This window comes from Mobula hypostoma, chromosome 3 (assembly GCF_963921235.1).
Source record: "Mobula hypostoma chromosome 3, sMobHyp1.1, whole genome shotgun sequence".
Lineage (NCBI taxonomy): Eukaryota > Metazoa > Chordata > Chondrichthyes > Myliobatiformes > Myliobatidae > Mobula > Mobula hypostoma.
The window spans coordinates 188,949,705-188,968,716 of record NC_086099.1 but is presented as its reverse complement, the minus strand read 5'-3'; the positions used below and the strand labels follow the sequence as shown (position 1 = coordinate 188,968,716).

General features: G+C 40.3%; 1 protein-coding gene across 1 annotated transcript in view; it reads left to right on the top strand.

The window, feature by feature from the left end:
- Positions 1-19,012, top strand: part of LOC134343635 (protein adenylyltransferase SelO-like) — an 80,163-nt gene that overhangs the window by 41,588 nt on the left and 19,563 nt on the right. Inside the window, exons 13-15 of the mRNA XM_063042398.1 lie at positions 6,822-6,866; positions 10,299-10,380; positions 13,107-13,199. Coding sequence (XP_062898468.1) covers positions 6,822-6,866; positions 10,299-10,380; positions 13,107-13,199 — 220 coding nt within the window. The remainder of the gene's footprint in view (positions 1-6,821; positions 6,867-10,298; positions 10,381-13,106; positions 13,200-19,012) is intronic.

Here is a 19,012-nt window from a genome sequence, read left to right as displayed (position 1 = left end):
CCTTCCCCTCCGGAGATTCTCAATCGCACAGTAGCAACGGCAGCCAACCAGGCATTTCAGAAGTTTCTCTAGATGTTCCTCCGTGCTTCTCACGTCTGTCTCCATCAAATCAGGATTGTGCACGGTACCTATTTAACAAATACGATATCATTTTGGAGTGGCCGCGCGCGCTGCATCGCGCCGCCATCTTCTCCTCACCTCCTTATGGACTTATGTGCAACTCGTTGGGCCAGAAGGGCCTATTGTGCGCTGTATCTGTAATTAATTAAATAAATAAATACACTCTATGATTGTTTTCTTTTTGTCAAGAAACCATGCATAGATATTTACAAAGCATCTTCTTAGAAATGTTTTTTTTTTACTTTATGTACCCAAATTTGCGTAATAATGTAATAAGTACAGAATAATTAAATAAAAATTTTCTTTTCTGATGTGTGTTATATGCAAACACAGTAGTGCAGCCTGTTTTCTGAGCTACAAAGAATGACACAGTTCAGTTATGTGGTGTGTATGGTGTGTGTGTGTGTGTGTGTGTGTGTGTGTGTGTGTGTGTGTGTATATATATATATATATATAGACACACACACACACACACACGTACATGGTGCTTTCATGAACAACTCTCAACAAAAATTACCTACTAATGTAACAATGCCTTTCTTTTTTCTTGTGGGATTGTAATTATCCTTTTGCTTGACTGTATGATTTTCAGACCTTGTTTTAAGTAAGCTGATTAATATCTACAGCATTTTTTACACATTTTTAGATTTATCATGCAGTTTCTTCTAAATCTTTTGGATTTATACTGATGAAATAGTTTTTTTTGTTTGTTTTTAAGTATTTTATGCACACTGTTAGGGAAGTGGTATTTGCTAGTATTGCCAGATTGAATTGTTCGCAGAATCTATAATAAGAGATATGAAAATAGGATACTTAAAAAGTATAAACAAGGTTCGATAAAATCAACATGATTGCTGATTGGGAAATCATGTTTGACAAAGCCACTGCAGTTCTTTTTGAAGATGTAACTGGTAGAATAACTAAGGAAGGTCAGTGTATTAGCATTTTCAGAAGTCCTACATAAGAGGTTAAATTGCAAAGTTAAAATGTATGGCATAGGGAGTAATATTTTGGCATGGACTGAAAATGAATTCCATAACAGGAAACAATGTAGTCTTAAGTGGGTATTTTTTCACTATGGCAGACAGTGCTAGTGATATGCTTGGGCACCAGTTATTCACAATATATATTATGAGATCATTGGATCCAAGTTCATAGCTCCTTGAAGGTGGCTACACAGGTCGACAGTGTGTTTAAGAAGGCTTATTGAATGCTTGTTTTTATTAGGTGAGGCACTGAGTTCAAAAGAGGTTATGTTACAACTATATAAAACTCTGGTTTTATACTCTGGTGAGGCCATATTGTGTATTGCGTACAGTTTTGGTCACCCTACTATAGGAAGGATGTTGAGGATTTGGAGAGGGTGCAGAAGAGATTACAGGAATGCTGTCTTGTTTAGAGGGCATGTGATATCATGAGAGGCTAGATAAACTTGGGTGTTTTCTCTGGAGTGGCGGAGGCTGAGGGAAGATCTGATAGAGGTTTATAAGATTATGTGAGGCATAGCTAGAGTAGATAGGGAGTATCTGTTTCCCAGGGTTGAAATTTCAAATACCAGAAGGCATGCATTGAAGGTGAGAGGGGGGAGGTTCACAGGGGATGTGAGGGTAAGTTTTTTTACTCAGACAGTGATGAATGCCTGGAATGCACTTTCTGGTATAGTGCTAGAGGTAAATACATTTGAGGCTTTTAAGAGACAGTTGGATAGGCACATGGATATGAGGAAGATAGAAAGATATGGTCATTGTGTAGGGAGGAGGGGTTAGTGTTTGGGTGTTTTCGATTAACATTTTAGCTAGCTTGGCACAACATTGTGGGTTGTAGGGCCTGTTTCTGTGCTGTACTGCCCTGCGTTCTATATATTCCATATCTGATGTGTCAGTATTTCAGTGGAGTAAAGGAAATTACGGTGGCATGAGAGAGGAACTGGCCAAAGTTGACTGGAAAGGGACACTGGTGGGAAAGACGGTAGAGTAGCAGTGGCTGGAGTTTATGCGAGAAGTGAGGAAGGTGCAAGACAGGTATATTTCAAAAAAGAAGAAATTTTCAAATGGAAAAAGGATGCATCCGTGGTTGACAAGAGAAGTCAAAGCCAAAGTTAAAGCAAAGGAGAGGGTGTACAAGGAAGCAAAAATTAGTGGGAAGACAGAGGATTGGGAAGTTTTTAAAACCTTACAAAAAGTCATTAAGAGGGACAAGATTAACTGTGAATGGAAGCTAGCAAATAATATCAGAGGATACTAAAAGCTTTTTAAAGTATATAAAGGGTAAAAGACAGGTGAGAGTAGATATAGGACCGATAGAAAATGATGCTGTAGAAATTGTAATGGGAGATGAGGAGATGGCAGAGGATTTGCCTGAAGGGTTGGATTGTAATATTTCCAAGCTTGACAATGACACAAAACTGTGAGTTGTGTGCAAAGATGCTTTAAAGCCATTTAGGCAAGTTAAGGGCAAATATATAGCAGATACTTTAACACTTTATACTTTATTGTCGCCAAACAATTGATACTAGAAAGTACAATCATCACAGCGATATTTGATTCTGCACTTCACGCTCCACTATAATGTTGATACATGTAAAGTTTTGTAAGACCACACCACTTTTGTTCTTTACTATCAGTAGTAAATTGGATCAGTAGGCATATCCAGATCCTGAAAAATAAACTTAAACAATCATGCATTCTCTACCACTATTCATGATCTTTTCCCTCTTTATAAACTTTTTCCTGTAATGTTCTATCAGCATGCTGTCCCTCCTATTTGCTCATGATCCCAAAAACCATTGATCAGTTATCCTTCACTTACTCCCTTCCAGTTTGCAGCCTTGTGTTGAAGCCTGTTATTTGAGTTAGCTATCATTAAGAAAATGTGGTAAAGGACTTCCGGGTCACCAAGGGAATGGGAGCGTAGGAAAAGGGCTCTCGGCAAAAAAAGAACGTAAACTGCCCCAAAGTCGAAATTAGTCAAATATTTAGTATTGTATAACTATATCAATAAAACGGGCAAGGATGAAGTACAAGAATAAAAAGTCCGCTCAGAAGGCTGATAAATATAAAAAGATGCAGCAAGATGATGGGCCTAGCTCCCCCACGGCTAGCCAGGATGGAGATAATGTGGAAGAATCGGTGAATCTGACTTTGATTCTATGAGAGATTGGTGATTCCCTTCATGGAGAAGCTGCTTAGAGAGAACCTTGAAATACCAGACGCAAAAGACCTACAGATAGAAAGGGCCCACTGCGCGTTGGCGCCACAACCCCCGGCAGATGCCCAGCCCAGATTGATTTTAGTCAGATTTCTCAGTTACAGAACGAATGAAGAAGTGCTTAAACTGGCATGGCAAAAGAAAGGCTTTATGTGGAACAACTGTAAAATCAGTTTAGACCACGATTACGACGGGGGGATCCTTGCCAGATGGAAGGAATACGTGGAAACATGGAGGGTCCTGAAGGAACATCAGATTTCAGACCCTGTATCCAGCTCGGCTAAGAGTCTTTTACGATGAAGGGACAAAAATCTATGCTACAGTGGAAGAGGTAATGTTGGATCTGGCGGTTCAGGGAATACCCATAAAAGTTATCACCCAACCAGAGTCATTACTAGAGAAAATTCGGTGGTGGACATGGCAGCCAGTGCGGCGAGAACGTACAGAGAGTGTAGAATAATTGAGAAATGTCTGAAAAGAGTACATCGTACTTAAGGGTAAAATGAAAGCTGATAATTGAAAATAAACTAGACAGAATAACTTGAATGATAGCAATATGGTGGAGACATAAAAAGGAGAGAATTCTCCATGACTGCTCACACTGCGGAGGGCCCTCTAACACAGACTGGAGATAGGGGTTATCCCTCTGAACTGTGGCGGGTCGGTGCTCAGGCCTCAATGTTGGAAGTCGGGAAAAATTTTCAAATGTTCGATGTTCAAAAATGCCTAGGGTTTGGTTTTATGTTCTGGTTTACTGTTGAGAAGGGATTGCTTACTGTTTGTTTAGAAAAGAAGAGTTTTTTTCTATTAGAGAGAAGTGCAAATTGAACTGGTAAAAATAATTTCCTATAATATAAATGGAGTTTTGAATCCAATTAAGAGAAATAAGATTATTCACAGAACATTAGTTAAGGTATTCAAGACTCAGATACCTCTGAACTTTGAGACTCTCTACTTGGGGCATGTATCGTTCTTGGAACAGAAGAAAGATATAAAGCTGCTGTAGGCCCTTTTAGCGGCAAGTAAGAAATCAATCTCCAGAAAGTGGCTAAATCCAACATCACCTACATTAGAAGATTGGCATGAAATCATTTTGGAAATATTTAAAATGGAATAGATGACTTACTCCTTGAGAATTCAAAAAAAAAAATTTATCAAATTTGGAATAAATGGATTGAATTTATAACCCCAGGAGCAGACTTTAGATGACTCTCCTAATGGTTTATACTGTTTGTCTCACCAACATAGTAATAGTGTAAACGTAAGCACCCTTGGCTCAAATGTTTACTGTTCTCTTTTTTGGAAAATGTGGAATTAACACAAGGAAAAGATTTGGGGAAATTTTGGACCAGAAAGAAATGGACCAGAAGAGATACATGGAAATTAGTATTCAACCACTATTATTAATATTTTTATAATAACTATTATCATTATTTAGTTTAATAGTGGAATTACAATTGCACATAAACATCTATTTGAGTGCCTAATTATTTTCTATATTATCTCAATGTGCACTTGTGAACGTACAAATTAATATAGATTTATTCATATAAAAAATGGAAAAGGTTATATGTGTAAAAAAAAGTTTGTATTATTTGTGAATACATTATCCAAATAAAAACAAAATTTTAAAAAATGTGGTAAATTAGTTTTAAAGCTGTTTCCAGCAATTATTTTAGTAAAAGGTCCATGAAGTATACTTCCAACATTGCTATGCAAAATTTCCCCCATCGGGGTTAAGTATAAAGACCAATAGGGGCAGTTACAAGTACCCCACTATTTTTAAAAAAAGAGGGAGTGAGCAAACAAGGACGCTTGAATTCGTTAGCCTGATATCAGTGATGGGAAATTTGCTGGAGGTGAATATTAACAAAGTGATAACTGTTAGACTGGCATGTAAAATTTTTATTTTTCTGATAGTTTAACTTTCTTATACTTGTTTGTATTTTTATATAATCAACTATATGCATGCAATTATTTAATGAGTCTTCAGTGGTTCCAGTTCCCTCTATTTTTTCTGGTAACTTCTTTGTAACTTCTTGGTTTCTGTGGTGGGTGTCACATTACTTGAATCTGGCTATTTCATTGGTTAATGTTATCAATGGAATTTACTGTTGTCATTAGCGTCATTGGATTCCAAAAGTATCAGGATCCAACATAACAGTGCAAAGTTCTTTAGGGATTCCTTAGGGTAATTCAGGGATGATGGTTCCCCTGGCTGAGATATTTAAAACTGGTTGCCCCAGTTTTAAGACAAGAAGGTCACTACTCAGACAGATATGAGAAGAGATGGGTCAGCCTTTCAAATTTGGAAGTGAGCTGTGGAGGCTCATTCAATAACTATGTTCAAGTTAACAACAGATACTGTCAGTCAATCAGTGGGTGCTGTCCCGAATCCGGGGTAGGCGGCTATGCACCTCCATCCTCTTCGATCTTGCGCTCTTTTTCTGGCCTCAGCATAACTCAACTCAGTCCATTGCCTCACGTTATCGTACCAAGTGGTTCGCTGCCTTCCTCTTTCCTTCTATCATCCCTTCCAATAACAATTTCTGCAGTCCACCATCTCTTAACAAGTGCCTAGAATATTCCAGCTTCCTTTTCTGCACATTCTTCAGCAACTCCTTTTCTGTCCTCACTCTCTTCAACACTTCCATATTACTGACCTTCATCACCTATCTAATTTTCTGCATTCTCCTTAAACACTGCATTTCAAATGCCTCCAGTCGTCGTTGTGCTTCCTTGCATAAGGTCTACGATTCGACTCCATACAACAGGCTGCTCCAGACGTAGCATTTCCAAATTCTACAACGCAGCCCAAAGTCCAACTCTTGCCACACAACACGTCACTCAGGCTCCAGAACGTTGATCTTGCAATCTCAATTCTTCTTCTAATTTCTGTATCACATTTCCCATCCTCTGTGACCATCTGTCCCAAGTACACACACTTCTTGACTTGGCTCTATGCCTACGGCGTTAATTTTGATACTGATTTTGGGGACTTCTTTCTTCCGTGATACTACCATCATCTTCGTCTTTGCAGCATTTATTTTCATTCCAAATAGTTCTCCTTCAGCATTTATCTTACCTACTATTCTGAGTAACACGTCCTCAGTCTCAACTAACAACACTGAATTATCTGCATACCTCAAGTTGTTCACTGTCACTCCACCAATTTGGACACCAGCTTCATCATTCAACACCCTGAAGATTACCCCTGAGTAAATGTTAAATAATAAAGGGGAGATAATACAGATACTGTAGTATTATATTAAGAGGAATCAAGGGATATGGGAATGGTACTGAAGCTGGATCCCCCTAATATTCCCCCTCATAGATACTGCCTGACTTGCTGCATTCCTCCAGAATTTTCTGTATGTTCCACAACAGAATTGCTGCTTCATATTGTACGTTCAATTCTTACATGCCAAAATATCGAACCAGACATGTAACTATAAAAGTTTTAATTGTTTTCTTAACTGTTGCTTGATTTCTAGAGCAGAACAAATATTGAAAGGATATCCTGATCGTTATCAGACAAAGTAAGTTTTATTTTCATTAAGTTTATCAGAGTTGTGTTTGAGGGATTTTTTTGCATCATTTCATTGAGCTTGATGAAAATACACAGAGGTACAGAAAATTTGCTTGTATGTAGTCCTTGACTTGTTATAATTATCCCAAAACACTCTACAGCAACTAATTATCTTCATGTAAGATGACTTGCTGAATTGGAAAATAGCTAATATGCATGCATCATGGCCCACAATTCATGAAGAAGAGAATTAACCTGTTAATTGTTCTGTTGATTTTTATTGAATTGCTCATATGCTACCAAAAAAAATCTGCTAAGTCTACAGAAGACTTTACTTCAAGCAGAACTGGTCAATAGGCCTTGTTGCAATAAATCTTCTTAAATGCTTTTCCTTGCTCCTTTCCTTTATACATTGAAATGTAATGCAGGATTACCTACTCAAGTTTTAGAATTAAGCTGAAAACCAAGGCTTTCAGATTTTCAATTGAAAAAATTGTCATATAGCACAATAGCATAGAAATAGGTGGTTTGGCCCATCTAGTCCATGTGAGCCTGCTCTTCTGCCTAATCCTATCTAACAGTACCCAGACCATATTCCTCCATACACTTCCCATCTCATGTACCAATCCAAACCTCTTCATTTGAGCTAGCATCTACCACTTCTGCTGGCAGCTCATTCCACACTCTCACCGTCCTCTGAGTGCAAAAGCTCCTCCTCAGATTCCCCTTAAATGTTGCACATTTCACCCTATACCTATGACCTCTAGTTCTATTTTCACAAAACCTGAGGGGAAAAAGCCTTCAAACATTCACCCTATCTATTACACACATAATTATGTAATATTGTAAGATCTCCCCTCATTCTTCTGAGCTATTGAACATTTCCCTTTAACTTAAGTATTCAAGTCTCAGCAAACATCCTTGTAAACGTTCTCTGCATAATTTCAAGCTTATTGATATGTTTCCTACAAATAGGTGGCCAGAACTGCACACAGTACTCGAAATTTGGCCCTAGCAATGTCTTATACAACTACAACATAAAATCTGAATTCATAACGTCTGAACTCCTGTACTCAATGCCCTGACTTATGAAGGCTCTCTTTATAACCCAATCAACCTGTGATGCCACTTTCAAGGAATTATGGATCTGTATTCCTAGGTCCCTTGGTGTTACCTCATACCTTAGTACCCTACTATTCACTATGTAAGTCTTACACTGGTTTGTCCTCCCAAAGTACAGCACCTCACACTTGTTTGCATAAAATTTTATCTGCTGTTTTCCCACCCATCTTCCCAGCTGGTGCAGATCCCATTGCAAGCTTTAATAACCTTCCTTGCTGTCCATTACACCTCTAATCTTGATGTCATTTGCAAGTTTGCTGGTCAAGTTTACCACATTATTATCTAAAGCATTAATATAGATAATAAACCACAACAGAACCAGCAGCAATCCTGTGGCACATCACTAGTTACAGGCTTCCAGTCAGAGGGGTAATCATCTACTACTACCACTCACTGCCTTATCACTAAATGGTCAATGAATCAAACTGACATAATGTAGAGACAACCATGAAATACAAAAGACTATTTTAAAATAAATTCCAGTGAATTTGAACAGAACATTTTAAAGGCCAGTCTTGATTGTTGACTTGGCATTGGTTAAATACATTGTATCGTCTCATGTTGAACTTTATAGAACCGAAAAGCACAAGGATCAATGTGTGGGCTGTAGTGAATCAAAAACTCTAAAAATAAATGTTGACTTTTTACTTCTCGATATTTATAGCACAACAAAACGGTGGGTTATGCAATTTTCTTTGGGGTCATTTTCTAACCGGACCTTAGAAATACCATTGATTCGTCAAAGAAAAGGCTATGGAAAATGGCAATAATAATCAGCTCCCACTTTCATTATGTAAGTGCATAAAGTGGCAGTGAAACATTTTGTTCAAAAATAGTTAAAAATGAACTTTTGAGGCAATAATTGGATTAAAAGCACTGTCACAATTTGGATAGAATGTCAGGCAGTGTTGCTTCCCACATTTTTCCTTTGGAGTGTAAAGACTCTTAGCTCAGTTTGCTTTCATAAGTTTGGAGGTCACAGTGGCTCACAAGACCAGTAGTTCTACTAAGAGCCATAAGTACAATGAAGCCAAATGTACCCTCAGATTTTATTATGATGTAGCAATACTGCCTCAAATATAATGGAAGGCTGTTTCACTAAGGTGATTAAGTTTATTTGGTAGCTTCAGAAAACCGTGTGAGGTAATTAAGTATAACTACCTGCCATGAAGCTACCATGAAAGAAAGCTGAACAAGACAAATCTGTTTAGTTAAAGTCCATCATTCTGTTTTTCCCCAATTGTTTGGATTTAAGATGCAGTTTTATAAGTTTGAAAATAGTCTTGTTGCAAGATGTCTTTTTTTTATTCATTTCCTTTACCTTCCTACTGATCTTTCACCTCAGTTTTTCTGAAAACAATATATTTTGTTGGCAGTACTGCTCTGTTATAAGGAATGTAAATGTACTATGTATCTTATATATCATTGACTATGAAGCAATTCCCTAGTTTCAGCAAATTACAAGGCACAAGTGATTTAGTAAAATTTTGATAAAATCACCTCCTTCCTGACCTCAGAAAGAATATCAGTATTTTAGATTTATTTTAGCAGTTTTGCAATAGGTGATCCAAAGGGACTGTACAAATTACATTTCACCTTACTTCAAATAAGATTAACAGCAAGAAATTTTCCTTACAACATTCTAAGAAAAAAGAACAGCTTCACAGTTTAAGGACTCAAACAAAAGAAAATCTGCAGATGCTGGAAATCAGAGCAACACACACAAAATGTTGGAGGAACTCAGCAGGCCAGGCAGCATCTATGGAAAAAAGCACAGTCAAAGCACAGTCCTTAGGCAGGACTGGAGAGAAAAAAAGCTGAGGAGTAGATTTGAAAGGTGGGGGGAGGGGAGAGAGACACACCAGGAGATAGGAGAAATTTGGAGAGGGAGGGATGAAGCAAAGAGCTGGGAAGTTGATTAGTAAAAGAGACAGAAGACCATGGAAGAAAGATAAAAAGTGGGTGGGGGGAGCATCAGAGGGAGGTGATGGGCGGACAAGGAGATAACATGAGAGAGGGAAAAGGAGAAGGGGGGCGGAGGCAGTACTGGAAGTTTGAGTGTATTGCTCATAGTTAAAGTTTTTTACATTCCTGAAGACTAATGATTTCTTGATGTGGGAAATAAGTGTATTTGCAAAAAGGTTAATTTGTCACCTTCTCAAACCATGTTATATTTTCAGTTCTGGAATAGAACAAAATTAACCATTTTACCATACAGGATTATTTTTGAAACCATGATTACAACTATGGATATGTATATTACCTAAAATACTGATTGGCACTAACATGGCATCTATTTTATCTTGTAAATAATTTTTAGATTTGTGGAATTATTTAAAGCTAAATTGGGCTTGTCTGGATTTGATTATAATGATAACTACTTGATTGCATTTTTGTTGAAGGTAAGCATATTACGTCATTAAGCCTGTGTTCATTTGTTTGATTTATGCTATTGCTTTTCCTTTCAAGTGTCTGACTATATCAATCTTCCCTATTTACATACTTGCCAAGTTCTGAATCTGCATCCTGATCTAAATGCTGTTACTGTTCCTCCCTCCAGCACTTCCTCTGGCAGCTCATTCCAGATACCAGATACACTTCGTGTGAAAACTTTACCCTCAGATCACCCTAAACCTTCTTCCTCTCACCTCAAAGCTATGTCCTCTAGTTTTTGACATCCCTCAGTGGAAGCAGTCACTGGCTATCTACTCTTCCAATGTCTCTCCTAATTTTAGAGAACTCTCAGTCTCCTTTGGTCCAGGGAAAACAGACCTAGTCTATTCAGTCTCTCTATATATCTCATTCCATGCAACATCCTAGTGAATTGTTTCTGCACCTTCTCTAGCTTAATCACACCCTTCCTGTAGTTCAGCGATCACAACTCTACAGTATATTTTAAATGTGGCCTAACCAGTGCCTCAGCCAATAAATACAAAACACTCTGTACACCTTTTACACCACTCTGTCCCTGTATTGCCACTTTCAGTGAGCTGTATCTGTGAATGTCCCTTTTTCTCCTCAGATCTTTCTTGAACCACTGAGTTCTTGTAGCAGTTTTACTTGCTCCAGATACCAGTGTCTCCACCAGTTTTGGTGTACCTGCAAACTTAATAATCATTTCATTTACATTTTCATCCAGGATGTTAATTACAGAACATAACAATCAACAGAGGTCCACCATTACTGATCCCTGTGGTACACCACTGGTCACAGGTTTCCAATCTGAAATACAGCCCTGTGCTACCACTCTCTGCTCCTACCCCCAGGCCATTTTGTATTCAATTGTCTAGCTATCCCTGGATCCCATGTGTCCTGTCCCTGTAGACCAACCTATCATGTGGGTATGATCTTGTCAAAGGCCTTGTTGAAGCTCATGTAAATAACTTCTATCACCCTGCCCTTATCAATCTTGTGTCACCTCCTCAAAAAAACTCATTCAAATCCGTGGATTTTTCCCATGCACAAAGCAGGTTGACCAAACCTGGCCATTCCTTGGCCTTCTAATGCATTTAAATCCTGTTCCTTAGAATCACTTCTAAAATCTTTTCCACCACTAATGTAGGGCTCACTGGCCTGTAGTTCCCTGGCTTATCTCCGCTGTCCTTCTTAAATAAAGGCAAAATATTGGCTATCCTCCAGTATTCTGGTACCTTATATATGGCCAAAAGAGTTACAAGTCCCTCTTGTATGGCCCCAGCACTCTCCTTTCTTGTTTCCTGGGATACACCTGATCAAGCCCACAGATCTATCCACCTATATCAATTTTGAGATCTTCAGCACATCCTTTGTAATGTAGATATGCTTCAGATATTACTGTTTACTCTGAGCTCATTAATTTCCATGTCGTCCTTCAGCGGTAAATACAGTTGAGAAGTATTGATGTAGTAAATTCACTCCTCACTATTTTACAAAACTGTTTTCATCAATTCTGTTGTTGAAAGCCTGTGAAACCAACAGTCTTGGCTACAGTTGAGAAAAATTATAAAGATCCTGTCTGCCAACTCTGTGAGACAAAATTGCAAATAGATAAATGTTAAACTTATTTATGAAGCATGCATGTCAGTAATATTTTCTGTTTGCAGATGTTTCATATGTGTACAAATTAAGTTTTTTTTCCCAATTTAAGTATATACTTGTTCTGCTTATTTCAAAATGCAAATACAGTGGCTTCCAGTTAATCAGGACAGATTGGGATCAGTACATTTTGGCCCAATTAAATGGCTGCCCAAATTAGCCAGAGTATTATGGAAGTGCATAAAAATGTATAAAAAAGACAAACCACCATTTAACTGAATAACAAATTATGTATTTAAATGAAATAGAGAACAAATCAGAAAATTACCTATACTACTGTAGTATTATAAAACTATATATTAGTTCCTAATAGTTATCAGCAGAGGAATTCATCCAGTGTACACTACCTTGTTCTTTGGGTTGTCTATAAATGAACAAAATCAGCACAGACACCTAGTGCAGATAATAGACTGCCTTCATACAATATTTTCGGTGATTGGATCCTCCAAATCTTCATTTTCAATGTAACATTCAAGTTGATTGTCAACACCTTTAAATTCTTCATAGTGCTTAACTTGTTGAAGTAATGAAATCATTTTATTTTCACTCTCTGCTGTTTCTGGCATCTCCAGCCCTGAATGCTAAAAATCACAGTGATCAAAACAGTTCTGAATTGTCTTACTGCTTATTTCTTGCCAACTATCAATGACAAAAATCACTGCTTTTTCAATATAAACACATGAAACTGATGCTCTTTAAACAGCTATTTAGACACAGAGCAGTGTCTAATGGCTACACAGTATATGTGACTGATGCTAGTTAAAAACTGTTCGGCAACACTCTCCTGTCTTAATTAAGCAGCATAGTGTCCCAAATAAACCAAGAGAATTCTGGCTATTTTCTCAATTTGTTTTTGTTCTTTAAGTGTTGTCCTAAATAAATGGGTGCCCTGATTAACCAATGGCTGAATTAACCAGAATCCACTGTACATCCTATTTTTAGCTTTATTTCGAGTTTCTTTAGTAAACTCATGAAAGCCTTCTTAGTCTTTTAGAATAATTGCATATAAGAATTGTGATGTGAACATCTCAGATAAACTCTTCCACTTTTGTAGTTGATGGAGGATACAAGAGCAGATTTCACAATGACATTTTGCCAGCTTAGTGAAATTACAAAGAAACACCTTGAGGTTAACAACATTTCTCAGGTAAGTTATATGGAACTGTACGTATTCTATATGAAGGACCATCTGGAGCTTGTCCACTGGAGAAACTAGTTGTTAAGATAAAAATAGTTGTACTTTTCCGGTGAGCTTCACGTAGCTTGGAATTGCAATTCTGCATGGCAAACAGGCAAGCAGTTCACCCCCAAGAAGGAAGCAGGATCTTGTTTTATTAAACACTGAGAAATTATTGTGGCTTCCAATCTGGATAAACCTAGCAGAACAATAAGCAAATTGAGTTCAATGCACATAAGTGTGCAGTGGTATATTTTGTTAGGATGGGGCGCAATTTCACTTATTACCTGAAAGGTGTGAAGGCAAATGGGTTTGTGCAATAAACATGTCTCTGAATACAAATACACCAGATCATAAATAGTTATGCTACGTGTTAATAAGAGCAGGGGTCCCCAACCTTTCTCGCAGTGCGGACCGGTTTCATGTTGACAATATTCTTGCCGACCGGGGGGAGGGGTGGGGGTGGCGGGGGGGGATGGCTGCCAACGGACAAGAGTAGCAGTCAAATACGTTGCGTTTACCCAGAGAAAGACTACAATGACCATGAAGCCTTGCACGGGCACCAGCGTGCATGCGCGCACCTGCCAATTATTTTTCTACAAATCATTTTTGGCGATTCTGTTCGGGGGGGTGTTAATCACGACCGGAATATCGGTGATAAGTGGCTAATACACTCAATTTCATTTCTAAAAGGCTTTATCTAACGAATTTAATATTAAACACAGCGCATTTTCCTCGCATGAATATAGCGATAAGGACAGGGGAGCTTGAAGTAAGTGTTGAACGAACTTCCAGTAGAAGTGTCAGAAACAGGTTCGATATTATCATTTAAAGAAAAATTGGACAGGTTTATGGACAGGAAAGGAATGCAAGGTTATGGGCTGAGTGCAGGTCGGTGGGACGAGGTGAGAGTAAGCATTCGGCACTGACTAGAAGGGCAGAGATGGCCTGTTTCTGTGCTGTAATTGTTATATGGTTATATAAGTCAATAGCATCATAACATTTTAAGTAACATTTGGATATTAAACAGCGCATATTTTCCCAGTATGAACTTATAAAATCATTGCAACGCACCAATATCGCTGAATCAGTGGGAACCCTGGGCTTGTTTTCCTGCAACAAGACGGTCCTATCGAGGGGTGATGGGAGACAGTGATACTCGAACGGGGTTCCTTATGTCCAGTCTATTCCGCAATTTGATTTTCGTTGCATTCATTGCAGAGATATGTTGGAAATGGAAGCAACGTTTTCAGTGCTTTCGTGGCTATCTCAGGATATTTAGCCTTGACTTTGAGCCAGAATGCTGGCAGAGATGTTATGTCAAACATACTTTTCAGCCCGCCATCACTTGCAAGCTCGAGGAGTTGATCTCCTTCCCGCGCCAACATGGACGACGCGCGCGTAATGGCTCAACAGTGGGCGTGACAGCGAATGAGGAAAGGTGCAGCTGACTCATATCGCCAAATCATATCGTTTCCTCACGGCCCGGTAGCGCATGCTCTGTGGCCCGGTACCGGTCCGCGGCCCGGTGGTTGGGGACCGCTGAATAAGAGCATATAAAAAAGTACATTAACTTGTATAATTTAGACCATAAGACATTGGAGCAGAATTAGGGCATTCTGCCCATTGAGTCTGCTCCATCATTCTCTCATGGCTGATCCCGGATCCCACTCAACCCTATACACCTGCATTCTTGCCATATCCTTCGATGCCCTGACTGATCAAGAAATGATCAACTTCTGCCTTAAATATACTCATGGACTTGGCCTTCATCGCAGTCTGTAGCAGAGCATTCCATAGATGTACTACTCTCTGGCTAAAATAAATCCTCCCTAACTCTGTTCTAAAAGGTCGCCCCTCAATTTTGAGGCTGTGGCCTCTAGTTCTGGTACCTCTACCACAGGAAACATCCTTTCCACATCCACCCTATCCAGTCCTTTCAACGTTTAGTAACTTTCAGATCCCCTTGCATTGTTCTAATTTCCAGTGAGTGCAGGCCCAAAGCTGCCAAAGGCTCTTCATACGTTAACCCCTTCATTCCTGGAATCATCCTCGTGAACCTCCTCTGGACCGTCTAATGACAACACACCCTTTCTGAGACAATTCTAGTGGGACAGAATTGTAAAGTAGGAAAGTTATACTAAACCTATTTCAAACCTCCATTGGATCACACTTGGAGTTCAACATGAAGTTTCAGTTGCCATTTATACCAGGAATATACTGTAGAAGCACTGGAGAGTTACAGAAAGGATTTACAAAGGTGTAATTGGTTCATTATTGTCACTGAAAAGCTTTAGGTTGCATGCCGTGCATTCCATTTATAAGTACATCACGTTGGTACAAAAGGAAAAAATAAAACAGAATGCAGAATATAGCGCTATGGTTACAGAGGAAGTGCAGTGCCGGTAGAGCAGTTTCAAGGGCAATAATGATGAACATTAATAGATCAAGAGTTAACTTCATCATATAAATTCAAGAGATTTGTAATAGCCAAGTAGGAGATGTCCTTGAGCCTGGTGGTGTCAGGCTGCACAGAGGAGCACTTCCCAGTCTCCAATCAGCTACAGTCACCTGCCACTCATTTCCAACTCATCACCTGCAGCCTATTAAAGCCCAGCTCTGATCCACAGCTCTTGTTCATTCATTGAACCAGTCGGCCTCAACCCGTTGCTTCCAGCCTTCAATTACCATGTTGCCTTATCATGTTAGGTATCCGTTCTCGCTTGCTTTGTAACCCCTCTTGACTTCTTATTTTGCAGTTTATTATTGAAGCGACCGTTCACCACTAAATTGTCTCCGCTGCTCTGCGTTTAGATCACACCTCCTCTACTTTTTCTGACAGGATGGGTGAATCAGCGATTGACCCAGCAGAGTTTGTTTGCCTAAAGGAAGTCATCTGCCAACACAAGTACATGATCCAAAAGTAGCAGGAAACCATTGGCTATCTGCTTGGCACTCTCAAACAACTCTCTGTCTCGTTTGCAATACCCCGTGCCAGTCAACCTCCTCCTTCGGATCCCTGGATTCCGCTAACCAAACACTTTGATGGATTCCCAACCTGATGCTGTAACATCCTGCCCCAGTGTGTCCTGCACTTCAATGTGCAGCCATTTCTGTATTCTACAGACTGAGCTAAGATTGCCTCTATAATCTCTGTCTTAATCTGCAAGCTCTGACCAGGGCTGCTACTAACTAGGACAGTAAATGTGAGGAATTCACTGCTGAGATGCACCCGGATTCTTGACAATCCGGGAAGTGGAAGGAAGGCAGAGGATTGGATACCTCACCTGCATCAAGACTTATGCTCTGTGCTGAATTGCACAGTGGAATGCAGGACCATCGCGGAGGAGTGCAGCTGTAATGTGGAAGCGCTTGTAGTCCACTAAAATCAGAGCCTCTCAGAGCATTTGAAAGATAAACTGTCTACTTAGGAGATGCTGATCAACCTCGAAAGACCCATCACTCTGGTTCTCTGTGTTGACAGGCATCTTATGGAACAACATGCAGATCACCAGCCAGAACCCCTGTTCTGTTCCCAGAACCATTTCATGCTGCTGGAATCTCTTCAGCAATGCCTCCAGAATGCATGCAGTTAGCTGGAGCTCCCAAGATTGAGAACCGGTGGAAAAACAACTTGTGAGGCTCTGATGGATTTCGGCACAGCAGGCAACTTTCTGGACCGGATTCTGTGTGTGCAGCTTAGAATTCCTACTGAGCCTATCTCACACCCCTTCTGCATCATGACCATTAATGGACATCCTTTGGGATCTGGGATGATCAGAGCATATGAGCATCGGACACCACTGCGAGTCCATCCAATTCCTCCTTATTGACTCATCTAACACTCCTCTCACCTTGGATTACTGCTGTCTCTCCACTCACAACTCACACTTCGCCTGGTCATCGAGTTCACTGCTGAGTTGGGGATCCACCTGTTGCATCACCTGCCTACAACCTCAGTTGACTTCACCCCATAGGCCGGCTGGTGGCGCAATGGCATCAGCACCGGATTCTGGAGCGAAGGCTCCCAAGTTCGAATCCAAGTCCGGCCGTGCCATCCGTGCCGGGTTGAGCATCGAGCTAGCCACTCGGCCTCGTAAAAAAAAAAAAGGTCGAGTCAGGAACGTTCATATCATGACTTAGTTAATCCGAAAGGAGACCAATCCTGACACCACGCGCCAGGCAAGAATGGCTGACTGTCTGGTGCGACACACTAAAAAAAAAACTCAAATCCATGGAGACGGAAGAAACTCTTGATCTCGCCAAATTCCCATAGGAATGCCATGATTTAGCCATCGCCTTCATTAAAAGGGAAGCCAGCACTCTGCTTCCTCACACCACACAATTGCACAATCGACCTTCAGGCACTACCCCTCTTCTAGGTTATCTGCTCTGCCTTTCCCTTCCTGAGACCCAAGCTATAAATGACTACACTGCCAGAGCAGATGGCTTTAGTTGACCATCCCAGTCCCTAGCTGATGCAGGATTCTTCTTTGTCAGACAGAAAGATGGGGGTTGCCATCCCTGCATTGATTATCATGGACTCAGCAAAATTGTCAGTAAGAACCACTACCCTCTCTCCTTAACGGCTAATGCATTCAAAACACTCTGAGGGGCCTAGATCTTCACCTAGCTGGATTTACGGAGAACACGCAACCTGATCTTCATCCACCAGGGGAATGAGTAGAAGATGGCATTCATAAAACCCACCGGCCACTACAAATACTTGGTGATGTATTTCATACTTTCCAACAGTCTAGCCGATTTCCAAACTTTCATTCATGAGATTCTCTGAGACATTCTATACAGGTGTGTGTTCATCTACATCGATGAGTCCTAACCTTCTCCAAGGACTCCAAGACAATGTCTGTCAGTCCTTCAGCGTTTCCTCAAAAACCAACTGTACTGCAAGTTAGAAAATTGCCAGTTCCATACCCGAGTCATTTTCTTCCTAGGTTACCCCCCAAAGGCAAAGCCATGAATCCAGAGGAAGTGCGCGCCCTCATTGAATGGCTCTGATTGCACTTGCTCAAAACGTCTGTCGTGCTTCTTGTGCTTCTCTAACTTCTACCGCCATTTCATCAAGAGCTACAGCCAAATTGCCGCACCTCTCACCTCCCTCACCAAATCGCTGACCTCCCAGATAACTTGGTCTGCAGCTGCGGACCACTCTTTCGAGGAGCTTGAGAGGCAGCACCACTGCTTTCATTCTTTGCCATCTGAACTTCTCTGGACATTTAGTGGTAGAGGGGGCTACATCTGACATGGATGCTGAGGCCATCCTCTCCCCATAAGGACTGGATGAGAAGAAACACCCTTGTGCCACCTTCTCGTGCAAATTCAACACTACACAGCACTATTATGGAGTAGGAAACAGGGAGCTACTCACTATTAAATGGGCCTTGGAGGAATGGAGATGTTAGCTGATGGGGAACTGACCACTAGAGCCACATATCCATTCAGCAGACCTGCTAACTGAACTCACATCAGGTTCACTAGGTCCTCTTCATCAAGCAATTCAACTTCACCATCTCCTACTGACCTGAATCCAAGAACACTAAGGCAGGTACCTGTCACGACAGTTCAACCTAGCTGACACAGACATCGACCATCAGCCAATCAGTCCACCCTCCCAGTTCCTCGCTCCGATTGTCTGGGATCTTAATATTTAGATTTGCCAAGCCCTACAGCATGAGCCTGGATTTTCTGTGACACCGGTTCTGGTGGCCCACCATGATCATCGGTTTGTCACTGCCTGTCTTCAATGTACCCAAGTACAGTTC